At 37.5% G+C, this 23,895-nt stretch overlaps 1 protein-coding gene across 5 annotated transcripts; it reads right to left on the bottom strand.

The window, feature by feature from the left end:
* Positions 1-362: 362 nt before the first annotated feature.
* Positions 363-23,682, bottom strand: LOC113686317 (polycystin-1-like protein 2). 5 transcript variants are annotated; one of them, XM_027203922.2, is made up of 23 exons: positions 23,558-23,682; positions 20,430-20,600; positions 17,007-17,326; positions 16,557-16,698; positions 15,903-16,016; positions 15,613-15,729; positions 15,342-15,455; positions 15,034-15,144; positions 14,812-14,925; positions 13,684-13,799; positions 13,303-13,367; positions 12,831-12,988; positions 11,783-12,584; positions 10,933-11,521; positions 9,612-9,788; positions 9,028-9,153; positions 6,807-7,019; positions 6,344-6,592; positions 5,335-6,078; positions 4,757-4,993; positions 3,254-4,570; positions 2,712-2,883; positions 363-2,472 (listed from the first exon to the last, which is right to left on the bottom strand). In XM_027203922.2, the coding sequence occupies exons 2-23, from the start codon at positions 20,515-20,517 to the stop codon at positions 578-580; spliced, it is 7,980 nt and encodes a 2,659-aa protein (XP_027059723.2). In that variant the 5' UTR covers positions 20,518-20,600; positions 23,558-23,682; the 3' UTR covers positions 363-577. The 5 variants fall into 5 exon arrangements, with proteins under 5 accessions (XP_027059723.2, XP_089069692.1, XP_089069689.1 ...); XM_089213566.1 differs by having other exon boundaries at positions 20,430-20,480; positions 23,558-23,674; XM_089213563.1 differs by lacking the exon at positions 23,558-23,682 and adding an exon at positions 21,725-22,097.
* Between the last annotated feature and the right edge of the window lie 213 nt (positions 23,683-23,895).

Raw genomic sequence — 23,895 nt, 5'->3', positions numbered from 1 at the left:
GGAATAAATAAGCACATGTAGATTTTTTCAAAGACCATACATTGTACGAGCCCGCAATTTAAATGACATCGACTCAAAATATTCCTTGAGTCGTCGCTTTCAAGGTCAGAATTTGCATCCTCGAGTAACAGGCCTCGTGCATGCTTTTAGCCATATCACTTTTTCCTTCCGATTGATTTTTTTCTTAATTTTTTAAATTATGCAATAGAAAATGTAAAACCGTGCTCGTTCATTATCAAAAGACCATAGTAACTGTTTACCTCGTCCATCGATTGAAAAAAAGAGCTTATTTCGGAATGTCCTCTGTCGCTAAAAGGGAACTCGATGCAGCGGCTGCTGGTGCACTGAGAGTATAGATTAGCTCACTTTTATATTTTATTTGTTCACATTCTGATTTCTTATAAAATTGTAACACCTAAAGATATCTTGATAGACATTCAAAATGAACACAATCCTTTGAATTAATAGTTATGTTTTCAATTATTTTCATTACAATAAGAATGGAAACATGTTTCCCATTAAAGTTATTGGTATATTGATATCATTTACTTTTCCTAACTTTTTGAAATTATTAAATCTATTTTTCGATATCCACACCATTTTCATCTGAATTTCTCCGCGATCTAAAATGCACAGCTACTGGAAGTCCCATTTGTATATTCGCCTGCACGATGTACTTGTCACCTGTCGTTGAAAATCTCCTTAGGGTTTGCTCGTCAAGTCTCAAAACTGCTCCTACATCAGCGAGTCCTTTACGAACATTATCAATTGTGTCGTCATCGTCCACCATGGACTCGGGCAAATCACGAAACAAACTCATGAAGTCCACATTAGAACATGCCCTATTAGATGCAAATGAGGGCGCTACCACGGACTCTGGAAGATCGCTCAACAAGTCCAATAGTTCCGTATCGAATTCATCGCTTGAAAGAGGTGAAGGTGTGCTAATGACATCTGGCTCATCAGTTGAAAATTCAGTTGCTCTTTCTTCCAAAGTAACGGCTTCAACACTACATGAAGCTGATCCTGTGTCAGCCGCGGGTTTGTTGTGTATCAGTGCTAGCTGAGATGAATGGTCTACATAATCCACGTATGTTGGATAGTCTGTTGATAGGTACATAATGCTTCCAACATACTCCTCCCTTATAGTCGACTTTTTTTCTTGCCTTGGCCTGTCGTACAACTTGTGCCGATAACCACAACTAGCAAGCTTCCTTTTCAAGATTTCGCGTAAGCGTCTGAATCTTGTGAAATAATATTCCTTGATAAATGTTCCCAGATCTGCGTCTGCAAATTTACCGCCGGACATTTCCTTGACGCTCTCATAGGATTCATTAAGAATAGCCACAAACATGTTAATGAGGATGAAGGACATGCTTAGCATGAAGGCAAATAGATAAACAGGGCCAATAATGCGATTAGAAGATTGAAGGTCATGATAAAGTAAGTCTCCACCGAGAAATTTTTGAGTCAATGTCGCCAACGCTTCCATAAACGAATGGTAAGATTCGATATCATTGCCAAATACTAGCACTCCTAAGAGAACAAACGAAATTATGTTTATGCAAAATAGGACTGAATAAGACATGACATGTGGCGAAGAAAGCTTGAGCGAAGCTACCATTTGGCAAATGTGCTTGTTAAAACGAATTATCCTCAAGAATTTAACGGTGACAATGAAAACTACAATGGAAAGAACTATCATCTCCAGATCGATCCAGAAAAGTACATAGTCAGCACTTGCCGTGTCAAATGGGTTGGCCTGAACGTATTTTACAAACGCTGATACGTACTTTTCCTTTAAGAAAAAAAACGCAATCGTTGTCAGTGCAGAAATAAGCTGTAGCATGTTCATCCAGTTCCAAAAGGAGCCAAAGTATGCACAACTTTGTCGGTAGATCTTTACAGCTTCTAGCAGCAGAAAGTAAACAATCAAAAGCAGCAGGGTAATATGGCAAGCCAATGATATAGAGCGAAGAGCAGGATTAGAGGAACCATATATGGACAGAGTATCGAAGCACACTTTGGTAACAGGTTTTCCAGTCGGATAAAGCTCGTAAAGAAGCTTTGCAACGCTAAATAAGGAGCTTGATGGTTGAAATACAGTGAACTCAACAAAAACTGCAGCGGTTCTTTCATCGATCCAGCTGTTGCTTTTAAGATTTATTACAACTCTTGATGCTGTTCTCGAGTTATATCCAAGGTCGGCAACGTACCCTCCACCATCGTACCTAATATTTCTTCCATAATACCACAAAGTATTCAAATCCATTGATGAATTATATCGCCAAGGTTTTGGACAAAGCCTCGATAATTCAAATTCCGAATGGTATTTGCTGATATTCGTCACCGGTACCCATCCAGGCTGGTTCAATGGTGAGGTGTCTTCGTCATGGGGTGAATAAGGAGGAATACATCTCTTGAAGACGTCGTTTAATTCAGGGTAATGTTTTCCCATCTGACATGGATATTCTATAAGACGGGACAAAGAGATTCAAAATTCAAATTTGAAATTCTATTGTTTAGAAGAGTTTGTAATTACTATGGGTGCAGTAAATATCAACTCAGTAAACTCTCTGATATTGTCAATGATTCTATATGGATTTGAAGTATGAGGGTCTGCCTTTCTATCTATTTCTTAATCTGATATGATAATGAATAAGGACAGAACTTTGTTTAATAGCTGATGAGGTTTATACTTGCAATCTTACCTTCCTTAATTCTGACTTGTCTAAGCCTGGGCATACCAACAAGGAAGGCCGTTCTGGTGCTGATATAACCTTCAGGTGAAATGAACCGCTGACCATTATACCAGGTGGTATCGTAGATGCCTGGAATAAACTCTGCCTCAACCCACTCCCAAAATGCAAACTTTGAGTCGATCTTAAAGGTAAAACAGAGAGACCAATCTTCAAAAAACACGCTATTCTAATTGTAGGTATTGACTGTTTATCGACTTTTTGTCGAGCATTTGTAGAAAGATTTCGGATTTCACCTCTCATTATCCGTCAATTAAAGATTGCAAGGTAGAGTTAGTGAAGTCTAGATTTGGAGAAAGATGGGCTTCGAGAAAACGTACCGAAATTTCAAGGAACCGGAACGTCTACAACGAAGGTCGTTCATCGAGACTGATGTTAAAAATGTAGAGAACACACTTGATTTTAGGGTTGAAGCACATGTCAGAAAGTTATCAAAGCTAAGTAACTACTGTATTTGTCAATAGACTAGAATATATTGGTTGGAAGAAGGGTACCTCTTCAAATGATCCTTTAAGCATTGATTCCAAACTCGTTGTAAGTCGGTACCGACTGTATCCTCGATTTCCATACACCAACACAAAAAGGCAAATGACGAAAAGTAAATAGAGCACTATCTCTATAACGCTGTTGATAGTCTCCACCACGCTTTCTCTGTTCTTCCTTGCAAGAAGAATCTCATCTCCTGTGGGTGCCTTAACGTCCAAATTGTTGTTTGTTTCTAAAGATGAATCCTTGAGTGACTGAGCGGTTTTCTCTTCGGGAGGTTTTTTAAAGATCATGGCGAGAAGTAAAGTGACAACAACAACTTTAATGGGCTGCATGATTGCTACGTCTTGAAAAAACGATATTAGGGCTGACGTGAGCCATTGCCTTGATATTTCTTTGCCCCACTGGACGCTGTAGAATATGATAAATGTTCCGGCCGTCAGGGACGCGAGAATGCAAAGTAGCCATGCGATGTATTCAAAGAAATGAGGAAGACATCCGGGAATCTTAACCTTTTTGTTTCCGTGTGATTCTGCGGTATGCCGTTCTGCAGTTTTGTCACTCTGGTAAGATGTTTTCGTGTGGTTGTGTGAAAGTTTGATGTTCCTAAATATTGTGACAATAAGCAAGTTTAATGGCACCACAATTAGTGCGCTCTCGACTCCAATGATGATCTGGTTGACGCTGAAGCGGAAAGGACCAAGCTTAACTGTGTCACTCTGCTTTTCGCCAAATTGATAAAACATTGCTCCGGCTAACATTGCGCACAGAAGAACGCAGACACAGCAGGAAAGCCGTTGCGAGCGCGTGAATGGACTATGAGGAGGTCTTGTTAATAGAGAGAGCCATATATGGCCATCTACAAAGTTCTTGGTTACTCGGGTATGGAATTGGTACTTGAAGCTTGATATGTCGCTTTTGCTTGCAACTGGAATGTCTACTTGAACCTCCCCATCTTCTTTATCGACTGCAAGCCATCGGCCGCATAAGAAATACCATTTCTCATCAGTTTCGAGATCTTTAATTATAATCTGGTTGACATACCAAGATGGATGAGCTCCTGAATTGTCGTGCCATAGCTTGATCATTAGAGGAGAATGTAAACTGTCTGGTAAAGAGACAATAAAGTTGTTTATACTTGCTCGCGCAAACAGCCTTTTGCTCGTGTAACTGTCAAATAATTTTAGCGTCTCGCTTCGTATTTCCTCACCATACACGATCATAGCGACATTCGCTGTCGTACCAGAGTCTTTCCACATCCCAGTGTACACTGAAACCTCATACAGATGCCCGCCCTCTGCCTGGAGCCGGAGATTTTCAATTGCCTACGGTTGGAATATAATGGATAAATTAAGTACCTGCCACAGGAAGGGTCATGTTTTTATAGATGCCCTTCACATGTAACCCAGCAGCTGATGAAAGATTTTTTCAGGGTCACTTAAGAATGTCATAGGAAGGTACGGCTGAATCAGTCTGTAATGAAATAAATGGTTACAATCATTTTTCCTTACTTTGTATTCGTCCTTTCTGTCTGCCCGTCTAGCGATGACAATACCGATGATCCACAAACCATATATGGATAGGACCATTGCCAACACAAGAACATTTCCTGATTCAAAAATATCTGGGAATTTCCTGAATACGTAGTCGAAGTCAATTGGATTAGGAGCTACAAAAAAATTCCCGCCAAAAGAGGAAAGGTGATTGCAGAGACACTGTATCTTTTCCGCCGATGAGCCGGGTCCAACCTTTTTAACAAAGAATACCACTTTTTAACAAACCAAGCATTAAAGGGCCATTAGCGTAACGTATTTGATTATTTTTGTACCGTTTGCTTTAATCGATGAAAAATCTATAATGTAAAAGGTCCTTTTAAAATTGTCTGAATCAACATTTCTATAATTAAAATGTTCTGGTCAGTTTCAGAAAATACATTCTAAGCCCTAATTAAATGTAATATCAATAATACTGATAGTACTGAATAATGATAAATATATTTATTATCGACGGAGAGTTTTTAAGGTTTACTTCAGAGAGACTACTAATTGGCACATCAGAACGTTTGACATCCGCAACAATTTAAGCTAACCTTGCATCCCTTCGTTGACCACGCGTCTGCTGTTACATTCCAATACTGGCATGTCCCCATAGACACTGACAAAGTGTAATTGACATCTGTGCTGGCATTAAATGGTGGCTTTAGGACAACTATTGGGGGAGGAGTGGATGGAGGATCTTTGACTCCTACACAAGATCTCTTCTGGCGTCCGGCAAACATGCATCCACGCTTTACACGTCTTTCTTTACTAGCGGTTATATACTTTCTTGTTATGTTGGGAAGCGCACCAACTGTGATGCCCAAATAATGAAGTCCTGTTTGCCCTGTATCCGCAGCGGACACAGTAACAGTATACGCTTGAATGCTACAATCCATGTTGCGATTTTCAGTAGAATAGTTACATGAGCTGTAATCTGGAAGAGATGCGCTGTAGTTGTAATTTGTCATTGTTGGTCTCTGTCCATATCGCACAAATAATCTAAGAGTGTGTAGGTACGAAGGGATGATCTTTATGGAAATAACGTACTCAGGGCCTGGGAATAAAATTCTGTGAAATCGCATCGTTCCATTTTCATTCGGTTTTACGAAGTATGTCTGAGGCTTCTTGACTTTTGCCTCCAAAAGTGGTGGAATGAAGAGTTCGACGTTTTGGGAGAGGTTTGACACGTTCAGCCGGGACCCTCCCTCGTCTTTAAGCTCAAAGTCGATGACAACAGACTTTATATTAGTTGCACCTTTGGTCCACGTGTATGGATTGAATTTGAAGGTGACAAGCTGAAATCCGATGACATAAAGGCAAATGAGCTCGTAAAGAGATAGATCGATCATTAATCAACGTAAGATACACAACTGGAAATGCATGGCACTATATTTTCATGATCAAATTTTCCTTTCAGTTTCAAAATATAACGTATTTACTTAATTACCTAACGATATGTTTATAATGTATATTTGTCCTGGGTCAAGCTGTAGACAGTATTTTTTACGTTAATTGTTATATTTGAATGTTGTGATAAGTCAGCACCAGGTCTCAACTCACCTGAGTAGAGAGATATTCTTTGCTTTTACTGTCTTTTCCTATCAGGTCTTGAACAGATGGAAGTGTAACTTTGGAGTCCTGATACACTAGAGCCTTATTTCCAATTCTTGAGGGAATTTGCCTGTCAAGTACCATTGATAAAAACTTGGACTTGAGCACGCTTGGCTTTTCGTACAGTTTTTTTGTGTTATCTACTGTACTACCAAGACGGGTGATGAGGTTTAAAATTCGTTTGGAAAATGATTTGCTCTAGAGTGAGGGTGAAAAAAAGAATGCATTTAGTGAACCCAACCTATAATTTTTGTCGAACTCAGAACAATAAATATATTTTCATACAGTGACCAGAGTAAAACTGGCATGGTAATTTCTTCTTTCTCAACATGGCTATTATTAGAGAAGGATTTCTAATGATTATGTAACACAATATAAATCTAATAGAAAGTATTGAATTTGTAGCTCGCACCTTCTCTCTTCTTTCATAAGTGATTGGAACTGGTGGTAATTCTTCTCCACTTGTATCGTCCTTGGCTTCATGAGAAGTAATGTCCAGCAAGTTTCCCAATCCATTTAATAGTGCTGCTCCCACATGTTCGACAGATACTTCGGAGTTCGACTTGTTATTTACACTTTCTTCCATAATATTTGTCATGGAATCCAGCATTTTAATTGCCTTATCCTAAAGTGAGAAGGGAAAGGATGCATCTTGAATCTTATGGGCACTTTAAGGAGTACTGCCCATCGAGGTAGGGGCAAACGTTAATGTAAATTTGTTATTCTTTTACAGTTTAGCATGGTGGAAATACATGCAGTGTTAAGAAAATCAAAGTGCTCTGTGAGCAAACTCGTGAATTGACAGATGACTTACATAATTTTTTGGATTATGGTTAAGGTTATCTGGTTTAGGGAATTTTGTAGCTGATTGTCATATTTAGAGTACGAGCAGTAGTTCAGTGTTGGCTAATGTAGCAAAGAAACAAAGTAACGTTGGGATTAGAAGGCACTTCAATTGAAATGATCATGCTATTACATTTGACAAGGGAGAATGATGTCATGTGTTTTAAACATTTATTTTTTTTTATTTAGAGGGCACGGTAACGACTCCTGCAATCTGATTGGTTCTTTACTCGGTCAGTATTTTCCTATCTCTGCCCACGGGCCACGGTAACGCTTTCGTGAGTCGCCGAGTACATCTCAACTTTCGTTGCCATTTTTCATAAATATATCTCGTTTTTCCGGCTGGGCAGTATTTTTATGCAAAACATGCCCTCTTTATCAAATGAGACAAACGGGAACGAGTTTTGAGTGATATAACTAAGCCAAGACTGCCACCGTCATTTTGGATTTCCACCTGGGTAGATTTTGGTCACGTGCTAGGTATTGTATAATCAAGAACAAGATAGAATCTCATTCCAGGCTTATTTATCCATTTTGTGGTCCATAAGTTTCGCATTTTGGTACGTAATATCTATTTAGAATCTTCAAATTGTTCTTTAAAAATTCACTGGAAATCGGTAGCCAAAATTATTTGTTTAGGTGTTATTTGATTTTCGTGTTAACCTGTAATTTCGTCAGTCGCCAGTTCCTTTTGTTGCTTCACACAGGAAAAACACACGATACGAAATATAATGATCGATTTTGTCCCCAATCTCACGCCATAACAGAAAAAGCTTTTGAACACCATTAAAACTCCGAGCGCTTCGGAGTAAGTGATATTTTCAATGAATATTCGGATTGTTTTTAAGGTCAAGGATTGTAAATTACAATTTTATGGAAAACGAAGGTTGTTCTCTTATTTCAGTGTGAATCCTCGCACGCCTGCCAGTCGCTAGCACCGCTTGTTGAAACTAAAACGAAAAAAAAAAAAACTCTTTTAAGATTATTATTGGCTACTTTTTCATCTCACCACTATTCTTAGCAGCAAAGGTCGCCATTCCGTTTGTTCATTACTCGCCAAAAACTATCAAATGCACTCAAAAGCCTAAAATTGAAAAAAGTTTACAGGAATCAACCAATCGAGCGAGCAAGCGAGCGAGTGCCATTCTCCAAATCATATCTACAACTCGCTCTTGCGCATGCGCGCAATTTACGAGTTAAAAAACGAAAATAAGGGTCACGTAATCTAAAGAAAAACGTTTTGGACAGATTTGCATCCATTGGATAAGATCAGACTTAGCACTGAATTTAAAATGATTTATGATTAATAAGAGAGCAAGGCTATTACCATATCACTAGTTTTAAAGTTCGATTTATACAGAGGCTGGTTTTAAAGGGCACAATAAAAGAAATGGAGATTATTCCATGGAAAGTGCGCACAAACATTTTTTTGGTGCATCGCAACGAGGGAAATAAAAGCTTTCAAGAACTTCTTTTGTAGGATATTTTTATTTTATTTGCACTGACTAACACATTTCAAAGATTGGAGGCGAACGACTGTGAAAATACATCGTCATCGCCAAACGAGAACACGAGCGATAGCACTTCACAGTGTAACACCCAGTATATTTGAAATGAAAGAAGGTTGAGGTGACCAATTGAGCGATTAAATTGGCATACATACAGTGTCCAAATAAATCCAAATTAACTTGCAGAGATACATATATGGAACAGTCCTTGATACTCTGTTACATGTACTAACAAACCTCTGAGGTTGAGACACAATTGAAAACTAGTCAGTGGATTCTCACCTGGGACTCGATTGAGATCTCATTTCGTTGGTCGGCCACGCCAGCAACAACCGCTGAAACCTGCAACACTTCTTGTAACTCTGCAACTTTAACCTTCGACCAAGCGTCAACAATGCTATCTTTGATCTACAACAAAGGAGAGAAGATGACTTTTCGTTCGTTTTGGCTATTCTAATGGAGATCGGATATCCTAGACAACACCTGATTCCACAGGCGGCCCAAGCTTAGTATGTGCGATTACGGGGTTGAAAGGTTGTCAACAGGGATATCTTGTGCTGTGTGCTGAATATGCGTATTAACAAGAGAAGAACCCGCCAAAATCTGCACGGCAGGAAATCTATCCCTTTGCTCTTGGTTTCAAATCTTTCGTTAGTTCACTGAAGTCGATATTCCCTGCACATCGGACAATTGTGGGATAATTTAGATTTAATCATAGGCGTTCGCGTGTGCCGAAAAAAAAAGAAATTAAAAAGTAAAAAAATAACAATGATAACAAAATGCTAGAAATATAATGGCCTTATCACGGGATTCCCCTGAATGACCTAAAATTTTCCTTTTTTTTAGTAATATCTACATTCAAGAACCTTAATCTTCTCTTTTAACTTCATCTCATCCACTGGTGCGTGATTTACCACTGACAAGACAGATGTCGCCCTTTGTGCCGCCTTCTTAATGTTGTTTTCCTTCAGGAATTCATTCATTGGTCCTCCCGTGGACACCTCTTTGTTAAGAGTCTCGACGGATATTTCAGGCTCAATAACCTTCAAAGTTGCAATAGAATGTTAGAAGCTGTCAAACCTTACATTTGATTTTAATTAGATTTGCGGCTAAGGCACGATTCTCGTCGCAAAGCTTCGTTTTTCTGTCGGTCGATTAACCCAGACGAAAGTTTATTAAATGTCATCCACGCATAACCAACTTTCACGCTATTTGTATTTAAATTTCAAGAAATTTCATAAAAATAGAACTCAGAACTGATATTAAGACAGCCAACTTGCCAAAAGACAGTTAAATTTAAACCAAAGTTATGGCAGAGAGTTAATAACATATCCTACCCTTAACGGTGAAAGCTTGCTAAATACGATAAGTGGCTAAGTTCCATTTTTGAATAAATCGTTTCAACCCGTGGAATGACTAACAGTCTTAAGAGAGGATGTCAGCATCCATCGAACAAATTTGAAATATTGTGGCAATTATCGTGATCATCGAAACAGCTAATAAAATCATAAATAAACAGGATGAGAGTGTTATGTTTGGTTTTTTTACAAGTTGTAGTGATTTATGCCAATTAACGGTGGCGATAAGTAGGCGCACCATGTACATTTCATAGTCGCTATCAAGTAAATTTTGCCGGACTTTGAGTTCGTCTCAAGATAGAACAACACAAATACACAAGGAAATTTTTACAGTATCTTTATAACCATCCTTTGGTCTTTTAAAAGCTTGAAGCTCAGTAAATTGTGTCATATCGGTCATTGTTAAAACTGTCTTTTTTTATGCTACTTTTCGACATAGGAAAAGTATGTCGGACAAAAATATTCACCAAAAAATAAATATTTCCTTGGCAGCCTCAATAACGACAGGGGGCTAAGTTTAGATGATAAACAAAGGATTATGTTCACAGAAATACCGTAGGTCTATTACATTCGATACATGAGGTCACACAACTCGGGTAATATTCATGGTGAAAATTTGCATATTTGAGCGGTCGAATGAAAAAAATTATTTCTCGAAAACTAAAATATATTTTTACAATAAAACTACACCACAATTATTAGAACATATTTGGCTACAAAATATTAAAGTAGGAGGGAAAACAAATTCGGGTGACTTGCCGCTGTTTGTTAGATGCATGCTGACATTAGCTCTTAATTACTTTGTTTCTATACCTAATGTTCGACTTACTTGGATATATACACCAGTATTCACTGCAGATCCTAATGCATCAATCACAGTCATCTGAACCTGCAGTTTAAAATCCCTGTTTGAATCTCCAACCGGTAGTTTACCTATGGCAGTGTTTGAAGTCCCCGAGTGAAAAATCATTTCAATGCCCTCACTGCTGTAGTAGCTGAACTTGAACTTTAGAGGCAGTTCGTTATCGTACCAGCCATTGCAACTTAACACAAAGTCAGTTTCCCACGCCTTTCCTTGAGCTAAGTTGACTTTACATTCTCCTCCACTTGGTGGCGTGTTCGTCACAAACGAGTATGTTGCAGAGGATATATGTCCTCCTGAGGTTCTTCCAGTTACTGTGACATTATAGGTGGCATTACCATGGAGTTTTCCCTGCGCCAGTATCAAGTTTGGTGAATTATCGTACGTAAGTACCACTTCATCCTGGTTAGTTACGTGTCGCCAGTGTGGATCATCTCCTACGAGATATTTGATTGACCAAGAGTACTGCTGGATTTTGTTGCAAAGGAGACCTGTGCAATTTGTTTCCAGGATCAGTCTTGATGATTGAATCACATGACTTTTACAGTGTTCACAGCTGTTGATTAAAAAGCAGGTTTAAAAAATTCTTCTACGGAGGAAATAAACCATGATTGTATAATGGAGTTAAACCCCCTCTCATAAAAATTGCCTTTGAATGTGATATTTTTGTTGTGGACAATAAGTGTCGGCTGTCGCAAGATCATTTTATATAGAAATGTAATCAATGACATCATTCAGCTGAGGACTGGATTTTAATTGGTAAGTGTTTCGCACCAAACACTACCGATATAATCAAACTTGTTGAATCAATACTTACTTTACTTTTAAGTGAATTTCCTCTTTAATTCGAAGTCGATGGAGCGCATTGACGACCGTCCCCCTTTTCTTCACATCAAGCTCGATCACGTAATCCTCGTCACCTTCCATTTTATCGATATCTAGATCGAGGATGTACGGAAACCCATTTCTTGATCTTAGTTTTCCGATACCAGTACTATAACAGCCTTCACGGTTCCTTTTCGGTGGAAGAGTTGAGCCAGCAGGAGGGAACACCTCAGGAAGTGTTGCTACGTCATCCGGAAATACTTCGCTTTCTTTTCGACAAAGCCACGTGAAATTCATTCCAATGTAGATTCCTTGTCCGACATCTGGATCATGAGTCTTTGAACCATTAAGGGTCAGTTTATGGTTAAATCCTTGAGAGGCGTAGCTTGCGCCTGATATGTCGGCCACCAGAGTAGTGGACGTAACTTCTACGTAACCAGAACTACTGACTTTTCGTTTCTTATCCAGGATCCCGATGATCTTCATGAAGTAATGGCCATAGTTTAATGTCTTACTAGGAATGGTTTCTTTTACTGAGTCAGCATTAGGAGAAGTAACTTCTTTCAATTTCCTCATGTATTTAAAATATCCCGATATCAGGTCGATGGCATAGATGTCTATTTCGATACTAAAATTTGTAATTAAACTAGACATGCCACAATATGATTCCACCTTCGCGGAGAAAACAAAGTCTTCTGATTTTTTCACTTTCGTTGGCTGCGTGATATCTTCAGAGAGAGGCTGTCCATTTACTGTGGGTGAAGATATGTTGAGAGGCTTGCAGGATGGATCACCTTCAAAGGAAGTCAACCACAAAAAGACGTATTAGCGAAATTTTGGATATCTCTTTTGCTGTTTTGGGCTCATTTGTGTTTTTGAATCAAGGAAGGAATCTTTTTGGGTACTAAAACAACCTATGTTTATGACAATAATTTCTATCATTTTTGCGTGTAATGAACTAAGAGAAAGACGCTGAAAAGTAGAGCTGCACCCAACTGAATAAAAACCTAACGCTAGTTTTTAGAAATACTGCCCCTTACCTCTATCTTCAAATACCGGCCCATTAACAGGATCAAAAATTCCCACGTACGTGTGTGACCCAAGCTTCTTCGTAACAACGGCCGTGATGTGTTTTGTGCTGTTCATTAGAGTCCTGAGAAGAATTTCTGCCAATACATTTGGTTTTGACCCTGATGGACTGGAACACCATTAAAAAGGAGCATTAAATATTCTCTTAGATAACATGATAATCAGCATAGGAATTTTTTCTTTGTTTATTTCATCATCAGAAGCTCATTCCGACTCAACTGAATAGTTCAATAATCAACTTTTGTTATTCGCAATGGTAAGCAAGTATTGAAGGTGAAAATTGTATAATTTTAATGCTTACGAAAAAGCTAGAGTGAAAAAATTTAACATAAGTGAAGTATATTTCCATGTTAACAAAAACAGGCAATGATTGGAAGCTATGTGACACTTTCAAGAGTTGTCGTTCGCTCAAAACTCATTTACCTGAATATCCTTAAAGCTGAACCGAAGAAGTGATCTCTTTCATCAAACAACAAGGAGTTATCGACCTACATAACAAATATAACCCGTTGTGAATGAGAGAAAAATCAAGATTTTGATTGGCGTGATGACTTATTTTAAAAAGTAATCATACAAATTGCAGAAAGATATCAACAACAAAGAAAGCGGCTCAGCTAAGATTACGTTCTTTAACCCTTGCCAGTTCAAAGTAATGATTAAATTAAAGCGGATAAGTTACAACATTGATGATCTTCATTTACGTACTTTATTGCAATTGTGAGTCACTTTTGCAAGAGTTGATCTGCAATTTTTCCGTATTACCTTAAGACTTTGATAAATTCAGAATTTATCTAACGTACTTACCTCATGAATGACCTCATCTTGCTTATTCTGGTACAGAGTAGAACTTTCGTTCTTAAGGGCAAGTGTGAATGTCATATTCTTCAACTCAAGCCACACAACCAGAAAGAATTCAGTCTCTGTGTCACACACGTCATGAAAAGACAAATTAGTGAAAATTAGAATTTGTAATTTTTTCAGCCTGAAAAAGTTATGCAAACAATTATCTTTGAAAATGGCGCGATATATCGCGCATTTTATCGCGACATGAGAATAATAAATCGACTAGATACCGGTGCTTTCCTGCAATATATCGTTCCAGCGGTATCTCGTTTCAGAGATATATGGCTCCAGTGGAACATCGCCACAACAATATATCGTCCATATGTCAAAGGGCTTATTATGCTATCAAGAAATATCGCTAAAGCGAAATAACGCTACAGTGATTTATCCTGGAGCGATGGAAGCCTCTTTACAATATATCGTAGTAGCGATATATTGCCACAAAGATTTTTCTTCCAAGCTGAATAGTAACTTGAAATGACAGCGTAGTCAAAAAATGATCATACTAAAGGCAGCCCACAATTAACTACTCGTTCCGAAACATAAAGGGCCTTTTTTTTTTTAACAAAACCGCGTCGTAAACAATCCTTAGTTTACCTGGACCTTTTATCTGAACATCTGCTTTTGTGAACAGTGTTAAGAGAGGCGAGAGCTAACAATTGAAGGATATTTATTTAATTAAATCAACCCTCTTGTGAAGAAAGTCTAAGGCCCAAAGAATGCGTAAAACCGTGGTTTGGGGTGATGGCTAACGGTTAAAATTTGTCAATTTTTACGCCTAACGGCTAATTTTTTTTGTTTTCGTTATAAGGTGGCTAATAGTTAACCTCATGGAGACCCTCATGTAGCAATCGCAGCCGCAGATGGATCGAAATTTCTATTATATGTTTGGTTTACACTTTTAAGTGCTTTCATTGTTACCTTGGTATTTTGTTTTCCACAAAATGGGGGTATGGAAATGTCGAAAACATTGGTACTATTTAGTAGAAAATAAATTGCAATCTGGTCGCCCATAAACTGAATGTCGATCCATGATGAGAGAAAAATCCCTTTCCTTATTTCTCCCTTTACATCCGGGAAATTACTTACCCTGACTACATGTTGGTCCTCCGAAGCCTGCAGGGCATGCGCAGGTGAAACCGTTGATCTGATCCTTGCACGTAGCGCCCTGGTGGCATGGGTTACTTCCACATTCGTTTAGCTCTAACACAAGAATATTGTTTCAATAAATTCATCGCATTCACAGAGGTGAAAAAAGGCCACTGAACATGTTTGTTTAACAGTATGTCCACATTGAACAACATGACCTACCAATGTTACAACTCTTTCCAGTGAAACCAGGAGTACAATCACAACTAAAGTCATTTACGAGATCCTTACATGATCCATTGACGCAAGGATTCATTTCGCATTCGTTAATGTCTGCAAGAAAAAGATCCAACTTATCAGAAACGTATTATTTGATAATTCTGGGAAATGCTGTAGAAAAAGCAAATAAATGTTAAAAGAGTATGGAAAGCATTTTTGTGAGCCATAAATACATTTTTGACAGTAAAACACATATATAAGACATTTGAATAATAAAATATAAAACTAAGAAATGTATAACATTCATTTACCTATTTCACAAGTTGATCCATTAAATCCAGCCGAACAGTTGCAGTGAAAATCATTAAATAAGTCTGTGCAAGTTCCATTGTTCTGACAAGGATTGTAAGCACATTCATCTGTTTCTGCAACCAAAAGCACTTCACTAGAAAACATTAAAACTTAACCCTTCTTGTGCTAATATGACACTCCCACTTAAAAGGATTACAATTGACAATCTAAATGATGCAAACACCTGCACTGCAGGCCCCTTATGAATAAAAATATGACATGATTACCAACCTGTGTCACATTTCTTTCCAGAGTATCCCGGCAAACAGCCAAGGCATTGGTAATCATTAACCAAATCAAAACAACTGCCATTATTCTGACAGGGACTGGTCGCACAGTCATCAATGTCTGGGAAACAAAATCAGAAAGATATGGCCAATAGCACTGATAATATGGTCGATATTTGGCCACACCATAAGCGGCGGAGGCTGGAGGAGATATTTAAGAGCTCTTATCAGATTATGATGATGGATTTCAGACAACATAAATAAATCAAACAGACGGTATGAAAAAATACTTACTAATTTCACAGTGGGTGCCATTGAAGCCATCAGAGCAGTTGCACTTATATCCTCGGATTTGTTCCCAACAAGTACCGTTGTTCTGACATGGAAGACTTTCACATTCATTTCCATCTGAAATAGATGAGGAAGTTTTTAAATTATGCTTCAATGAATTACAGTGAAAGAAAGAAACAAACTGTCCATTATAAGAATAGTGTTGCTTCACTTTTCTGCGAGTTTCTTTTGGTCGTGCAAAGACACCACCTCAAGAAGAAAAGAAAATCGTACAAGTTACTGAGGTAACGTTTAATTAAAAAGAGGGACTTCTGCCGCTAGCTTTCAAAATTGTTTAATTTTTTTAGGGGTTAGAGGATTTTTCCTTCAGAAGCGTTTTCCGCACATTCATGTTTAAGAAAGTGATTTTTGTCTTAGAATGTGTGCAAATACATTTAAAACAGCTCCTCTTGTTTTGCCATGCTATTGGTAATTCTTCCCGCAGCAATTTCTTCCGAAAATTGAAAAGCGTTCCGTTCTTTAATATTTTAGATAAATACAAAGCGTCAAATTTTACTTCTCATTTAGCAAATGGGCCTTGCAAATTCCCTCGTAAAATAAATTTTCGGGAGGTCTTACTTGGTAAGCTTTCAAACATAATTGATTGCATGAGCCAACCTGCAATACATCCATATAATTCCAGTCTTAGAGCAAAGTTATTTTCCCATTCAATTGGTATGACATGAACTGATTTGACCATCGCCGGTCTTGGCACCACGTGGCGTGTTATAGCGTTATCGTCCACGTTACCTATAAATTGCTGACGAAAAGTAAAGATATGTTTATCGAGAAATGTTTGTTAAATCTACATTGTGTATCAATATATCAAAAGAGCGAGATCAGTGTCACGACTGACTCGCCTTTGAGAGTCTCGTGCTAGATACCTGTCACATTTCACTGTCCATAATATTGTTATTGACTAATGAATAGATTTATGAGTCGCATTAACTTGCCTAAATCTAACATTGCTCCGTTCAGGAAAGATAAACCTAACTTTTTTCACTTCTTTTTTGTCGCCAACTATATCTGTATCAATCTTTCCTTGATATAAAGAAATTTTTCTGTTACCTTTGCACGGTCTTCGTTTTTCTCCTTGAAGAAATGTGTGCCGGATCCAATTGAATATCCTAGGTGATATCCCTTAGTCCATTCTTGTATATGTTTTCCATTGTAGCCTTGAGTGGCTACTTCAGTTATAATCATAGCTTGATCAAATGTCACTGTAAATGACGAAACATTTGCCCCTGGTTGAGCTCGATATCCGCCAGTCTGATTCAGTCTTCCTCGCCCAGGCCCGTATAGAGTGTTGTTGTCTCCATAGACTGAGCTGGCAGTTAACTGAGTGTCATTTATTCGTCCATCCGCTAATCCAAGTGGCTTGTGACAATCTAAGAACGAAATATTTAGTCAGACGTCAACATTATGAGACCTAGTTTCGGTCAGTCAATTCGAGTCTAAGGACCTCTAAGTATAAATACTTTACGATTCCATGAACCTTCACTACTTATTTTTGTAGTACCTGTCGGCGAGGATATATCTTTTGGTAAGTTGGAATTGCCGAGGAATTGTAGTTTTCTCAGGATGATTAACGCAAACTTATCGAGAAACAGTGTGCACTTTTTGCAATGGCGCTAGTCTCACTACGGTCCATAAAATCATCTTTTGATTGATTTCATTCCTATGCAGATTAGCTTTGCCTGTTAAAAAGTCCGATAGAAATGACGGATTATCTAAAACAAGCATTTCCGAGTCATGAATCCATCCTCAGAGTCTTTATAAAATATGTTATCTTCATGAGTACTTTTCGGAGAGAAAAGATGAGCATAAAACTTAAGCCAGGTAATTGACATTGAATTGTTCTGATACGTACATAAACAAGAAATTTTTTTTGGTTAAGGCAAAAACAACATTAAGTGTTTTCCCAACGTGTGCACAAACAAGTTGATTGAAATTTGTGTCTGTGTGAAAAATTCACAGTTAATTTGCAGGGTGCACTTTCATTAGCGCAGATAGCTGAAGATTACTGTGATTTGATATCAACTTGGTGTACAAAAGGCTCCTTGCTTAGATGAATTTTTGATCAAGGAACGTATAACTCAGGTGCAAAGATCGCTAAGTTAGGTTCGTTTGTCTGAAAACCTAGACCATACTATGATTCAGTTGAAAACCAAAGTGACAAAAGCCCCCAGCCAACGTGACGTAAATCAGATAGCAGCTCTAGTCTTTCAGTTGCAAAGGATCAAAGGTGCGAAATTTAAGAAGTTTTGTCGCTCACACCGAAAAACAGGAGTTATGAAGAAACTGCTCCACTAATCAAATGATTGATCGGTCTCTAAAACAAAAGTCTACAGAATAGATAGACCAACCTTTTGATGAAACTTCAAAGTTCTTCATTAAGAAGATCAGTGAAAAGGAGAGTATATAAAAGCCCCTGTTAATTCTAACGGCCATGTTCACTAAATGGCTCGGTCGTCGTATTTGGGGCGCAAATGCGTGTTTGCAGTTGAAACAAAAATTGTTTACTTTACAGCAATCAGCTGAATTCCTTATCACACTGGAAACGACATGTTAAGATCTCGGATAGAAATAGGTTAAAAGAGAACATGAGCAGTCTGGTTCTCAGTTTAGTTCCTTCTCAAGGCTGAAGGGAGAAAGGAAGGCTGATTTGTCGGTAAGAGTTCTTTAAGACATTTTGGCTAAATTGTCTTCTTATTGCACATTTTAAGCCAATTTACCTCATGAAAGTGCCGAAGGGGGGTGTTTTTAATCAATAATTGACGCATTCCTGAGCACTTTTGGAGACAGTGATTTAGTCTTATGCAGCTCTCTCGACTTTTGATTTTAGTTAATCAATGGCTGATCTGTGATTGGTTTAAAAGAATAAACACAATGAAATTAGCAGGAGCAGATTAAAGAGGCTAATTGTTCAAACTTCATGATATATCAAACTGACAAAATTCATGATGAAAACACATTGACGCGTTGCCAACCGAGTTTTTGATTGACAGATTTATATTAAACTTTTAGTTGTTTTAATTTCTTGACCAATGGAATCTCGATTCCGGTAGGAGAGCTCTGCTCGCACAATTTGTTTGAATTAAAACATAGACATGCGACTCGATCCCTTCAAGTTTATTATTCAGGTTCCGTGCGCCCTTCCTTTAACTTCAGAGTACCAGGCTAATGGATCTGGATCTAATTATTCTCAATTATTCTCAAATTTTTTTTTTTAGTTCGTGCAATCTCACAGCTCGTACAGGAGTATAACAATTAACATACTTTATGATCACATGCGGTTACAATAGTTCTATTTGAACTGCTTTGGCCTCAATAAAAGCTGCTATGCGAATTGAGAAAAGAAATGATATCACATCTCTTTGATAAAAGATGAATAACGTTAGAGTAGGTACAGCTTAGAATGGAAGCGAGACAAGATCAGCTCATTCAAACCGCCTGTCATTTTTTCTTAAGAGAAATCAATTATAGTTACACGCGAACTATAAGGTTAGTTGATATTTATCTTAGATAGCCAACTGCCGATAGTATGTAGCGCAACAGCTCGGCTGTAAGTGTAATTGACGTTTAAAAAAACACTCAGCCCTTTCAAATTTGATTTAAAGCGCGGTCGTTTTGACGAAAAGTGAAAACTCAGAGGGTTCCTGATTTTATAAAATCCCAGCCCTAGGTATTTGTAGATTATTGTCTGATATCCATGAATGATTATTATGACAAAGCCATTATCAAACATGTCTCTCTAGCTGACGTCACCACTGTATGGCCTGCTTGTGACTCAAACGGATCATTTGTAAATCGACGAAAGGATAAACTGAGTAAAATTCGGCATAACATGGAGCTAATTTATCGGCCTCCTATCGAATCTATCCTTAATATTGGTTCAAAGTTGCTCTGTAACGCTGTTCAACTCGGAGTCTTTATATACCCTATCGGGTATCAAGGTCGATAAATTGTTTTTTTTCTCAACCTCCCACATGAATTCTAACAATAATATTGATACAGGATTATCTGTTGGTCGTAGTGCTGGAGGAAAACCTGACAGTGCCTTAAATAAACTCAAGACAAGACAAAACGATGATATGAAATGAATGTATTAATTAACTTTTCAACAAGTTCACAATTCAGTGAAACATATGATTGAAATTTTAAGATAAGCGGAGCAAAAGACATTGATTTCCGAAAATATTTACTGAGCAGTTGGGAATTCGATAAGATATTCATACCGACCCTCTCTTGATGATGCGCAAGATCGCGATTCATCGATTTTCAAACTGAAGGTGTGTTTTGCAACTTAACACAACATTTTGATAATCATGGTGCTTCAATATAAGCTTAGGTTTTCTAATGAGTATAATCTTTATAATAAGATTGTCGATGTAGTTAGATATATTTGTCAGCAAAGTCCCTCGACTGCATGATTGAAGCAACATACAGCACAAAACAATACACAATTAAAATGGTGAAAAAACAACCTACCATCCCCGATATAGAAACATTGGGCCGGCCATATGGAGTGGATCACAGCTTCTATCGAAAAGATGATGAACAAATTATGGTTGCTCATGGTTTGGAAGGTTGTTCAGACGCGTTAGAACAGCTCTCCTTTGAAAATCACAAGAGGTTCATCTAAAGGTCACAGGTGTCGCGCTGAAACAATACACGCATTATAAGTATGTTTTCATAATTAAGAAGATTTTTGTAGTTGTGAACTAAAAATGAGACACAGCTTTCTGTAAAAAAAATTCCGTAATGAAGCCTAAGGTTTGATGCAGGTTCTTCTGAGTGTCTCAAATATTTTCTTTAGTAAAATGGCCATCATTTTCTTGCAGCATCCATAATTACAGCAAAGGCATCTCTAGGCAATAACATACTGGAAGGCCTGCATTGCATCCCAATCGAAGCATAAATTTCCTTTTCCAGCTCTACTTCATATAATTACTTTGGCTAGGTTTGTTTTGAGAGGATCAGTTTGATATTATCATCCACAAACACTGGGTTAAATGAGTTTTCGGTGTACCATCTGTATTGCTTATCGATCATTTCATCTCAATTTCTTGATTTGGAAAAACTGAGATTTGTTGAAATCTAAACGAGATTTTTATTGAATGTTCCAAGTTACATATAGAACCGGATATTACGAGCGTACACAATTAGCTTTTCCGATAACAGCCTCGGGAATTTCACGCTGTAAACATTAGGTTCTCTCGCTGGCTGTTTAAGTGTTTTCAGTTTTATAATCAGTAGTTATCAACATGTCCTTAGTTCTTTTACCATTGAATTTTGAATTGTTATATGCTTAATTCATATCCTCAGCGAGCAATAATTTTAATCCAAGCTCAAATATTAGCACCTAGACTTTTAAAATCGTTTGCTTCGGCTTTCCCCTTAGTTCTACAAATCAAAACAATCTCTTTGATAATCCCTATATGGCATTGGAGCTTTTTATCATTGTAACTGATCACTTTAAAAATCATCACCTCGATCATTTACATTTTTGTTGAACTAACTGATAAAAAATTGATTGTTCGATTAGTTAAATACAAGACGTTTTGTCCCTGATGGGTCTCTCGGGCGCGCAATTGATTCAATAATTTTATCGCATATCTGGGAAAAAGAGATTGCGCTTATTCTGGAAATCTCGAGGTTACTTAATCTCGTGAATATTATTTGTGATAGTGATATATAACTTTTGAATTACGTTCGGCAGATAAAGTGTGCAGCGACATGCGGCATAACGATCAATGTTTATAGATAGCACCCCTTACCAGTACCTTGGTTTAGCAGCTGATACTTTAGATGAATCTCTCTTGAAATCAATCCATATAACATAAAGAGTACTTCTGAACTTCATTTCTGAAAAGGGATTCACCCTCAGTGCTTTGATTTCCACCGTTAATGATAAAAGCGAATGAGTTTAACATGACCACTTTGTGTTGGTAACCAATCGGTTTGACGAGCTCGGTACCATTTTTCTGATACAGCTTGAGATACCTTTTCAGCTGCTCCGCGAATTTATTCAGTCTGAAAAAAACACTGTAGAAACTTATTTCGAAAGTTATGTGGACTTATTTTAGTTGTGAAGCTTAATGGAAAATTTTACGTCACTCAAAGATCAACATTTAATGAGAAATTATTCCTCTTGTAATGGATACTGTCCAAGTAAATGACAGACCGTCACGTTCTCAAATTCATTAACGCTGAGCCGTTGAGTGGGATGAGCAGTTCTGTCTGGAAGAAAATAACTTTGTCTCTTAATTGTAACGGCAAGGGTAATCGATCTGCAACCGACCCATGTAGAGATTTTAGACATATTCACCTTTTTAACTAGAACAAAACTTTTTCAAAAATAACTAAATCAACGTTTTCAATAAACTACTAATCCAGCAGTTGTTTGGTTTCCCTAAAGAACCAGTAATAATGACCATCTTAAAAAAGACACAGCAAGATGTTTTTTCTGAAGTTTTGAGAGTTAAATGATTTATATTTCGATATATTGATGGTATTTTTAACCTATCTATTATTTGTATACTTTGCTTATATTACCATCAACTTCAACTGCTAATCATTTATTCATGATTTTAAAAACGAATCAGTATATCAAATTGTAATCATATCTTATTTCTCATTCCTAGCCATCATCTGTGCCAGTATAAGATTTGAATGTATTTTGTTTGAAGAAATCTTGAATATATCATTTAAGCTGTGGAAGCATTTGCCACTAAAAAAGTTTGTAATTCCATGGATCCGTGTCAAGACTGGTTCACCTGCATGACCTTCAATATGCATTCGTAAAATCCATCAGAAAAGCTTATTTATACTATATCCCCCATCCGTTCTTATCTTGTTATAAGATCTGCTTTTCATCCTATCAATTTCTTCTAGCGAAGTTCATGTTCTGAGAAAATAGTTCGAGAACTGAATTTTTTAAAATTGTTACTTCAAAGGCGGCAGACCTCTCTGCTCACAAACACTGTATGTATACTAACCACTATGCAACCCTAGCAACCATATGCCTAGAATTTTTCTCTTGTGTTTTAAAGTAATTCTAAAAGAATTTCCTAGCTGTATGCAAGGCGAGCAGTTGGAAGGCATCGTCCGCTGGGATCATTCTATTTTTTTTCAGTTTCTTGGACGGAGATGATTTGACGTGCGGCAAAAACAACGTGAGATATTTGGCATACTGCATGTATGTTCTTCTGTTATAACATACTTAATTTTTTTTTTTGATAAGAGAAAAGACAAAGAAAGAAATAAAAAAGAGCACTGACTAATATTCATACAGGCATACTTGATAACAAACTTAAACTTTGCATTAATAGTTCTTCCAAACGCCTCACAATACTCGTTGTCAATTTATTTTTGACATCAGAAGTCAAACGGATCGAATACAAGGATGATAAGCACAACTTGCAAATAGGGCAATTAACTATTTTCTATAACTTTAGGTCAGTTCTACTTAACATTCACAAATCATGGCTAATGACTACAGTCTTTACAAACAAGCTCAACTCAGAAATAGATACAACGGAATCTATTATAAATCGCTCACAAATTACAGCAAAACTCCAAACTTCAGTAGTCTAAAAAGTTACCTTGTTACTCACCGGTAAATTGGACTCTTCAATATGATGCATTGTTCAAGAAAAATGAATTACCGCTTGATTCATTTACGAAATATACCGCTATTTTTAATTACGTTTCGCTCGTCTTACTTTACGACAGAACTGACGTCAACGGATAAACGTTCCAAGGAAGACATTGTTTATGGCGTCTAAGGTATTTGTCCCTTGGTGTCAATCAAATGGAATCAAGTCCTTTGAGAATTTGGCAGAACGTCTTTTCTTAAACAGAGAATGTGAACACCCAGAGGTCATGCAATGAACTACGGAAAACTATAGCGTAAAAATACATTCGCATATGAAAATGAAAACCCGTTTGTCAG

Source organism: Pocillopora damicornis, chromosome 7 (genome assembly GCF_964200805.1).
Source record: "Pocillopora damicornis chromosome 7, jaPocDami1.2, whole genome shotgun sequence".
NCBI classification, from domain to species: domain Eukaryota; kingdom Metazoa; phylum Cnidaria; class Anthozoa; order Scleractinia; family Pocilloporidae; genus Pocillopora; species Pocillopora damicornis.
Note: the sequence above shows the minus strand (reverse complement) of the source record. Positions and strands in the feature narration are given on the sequence as shown.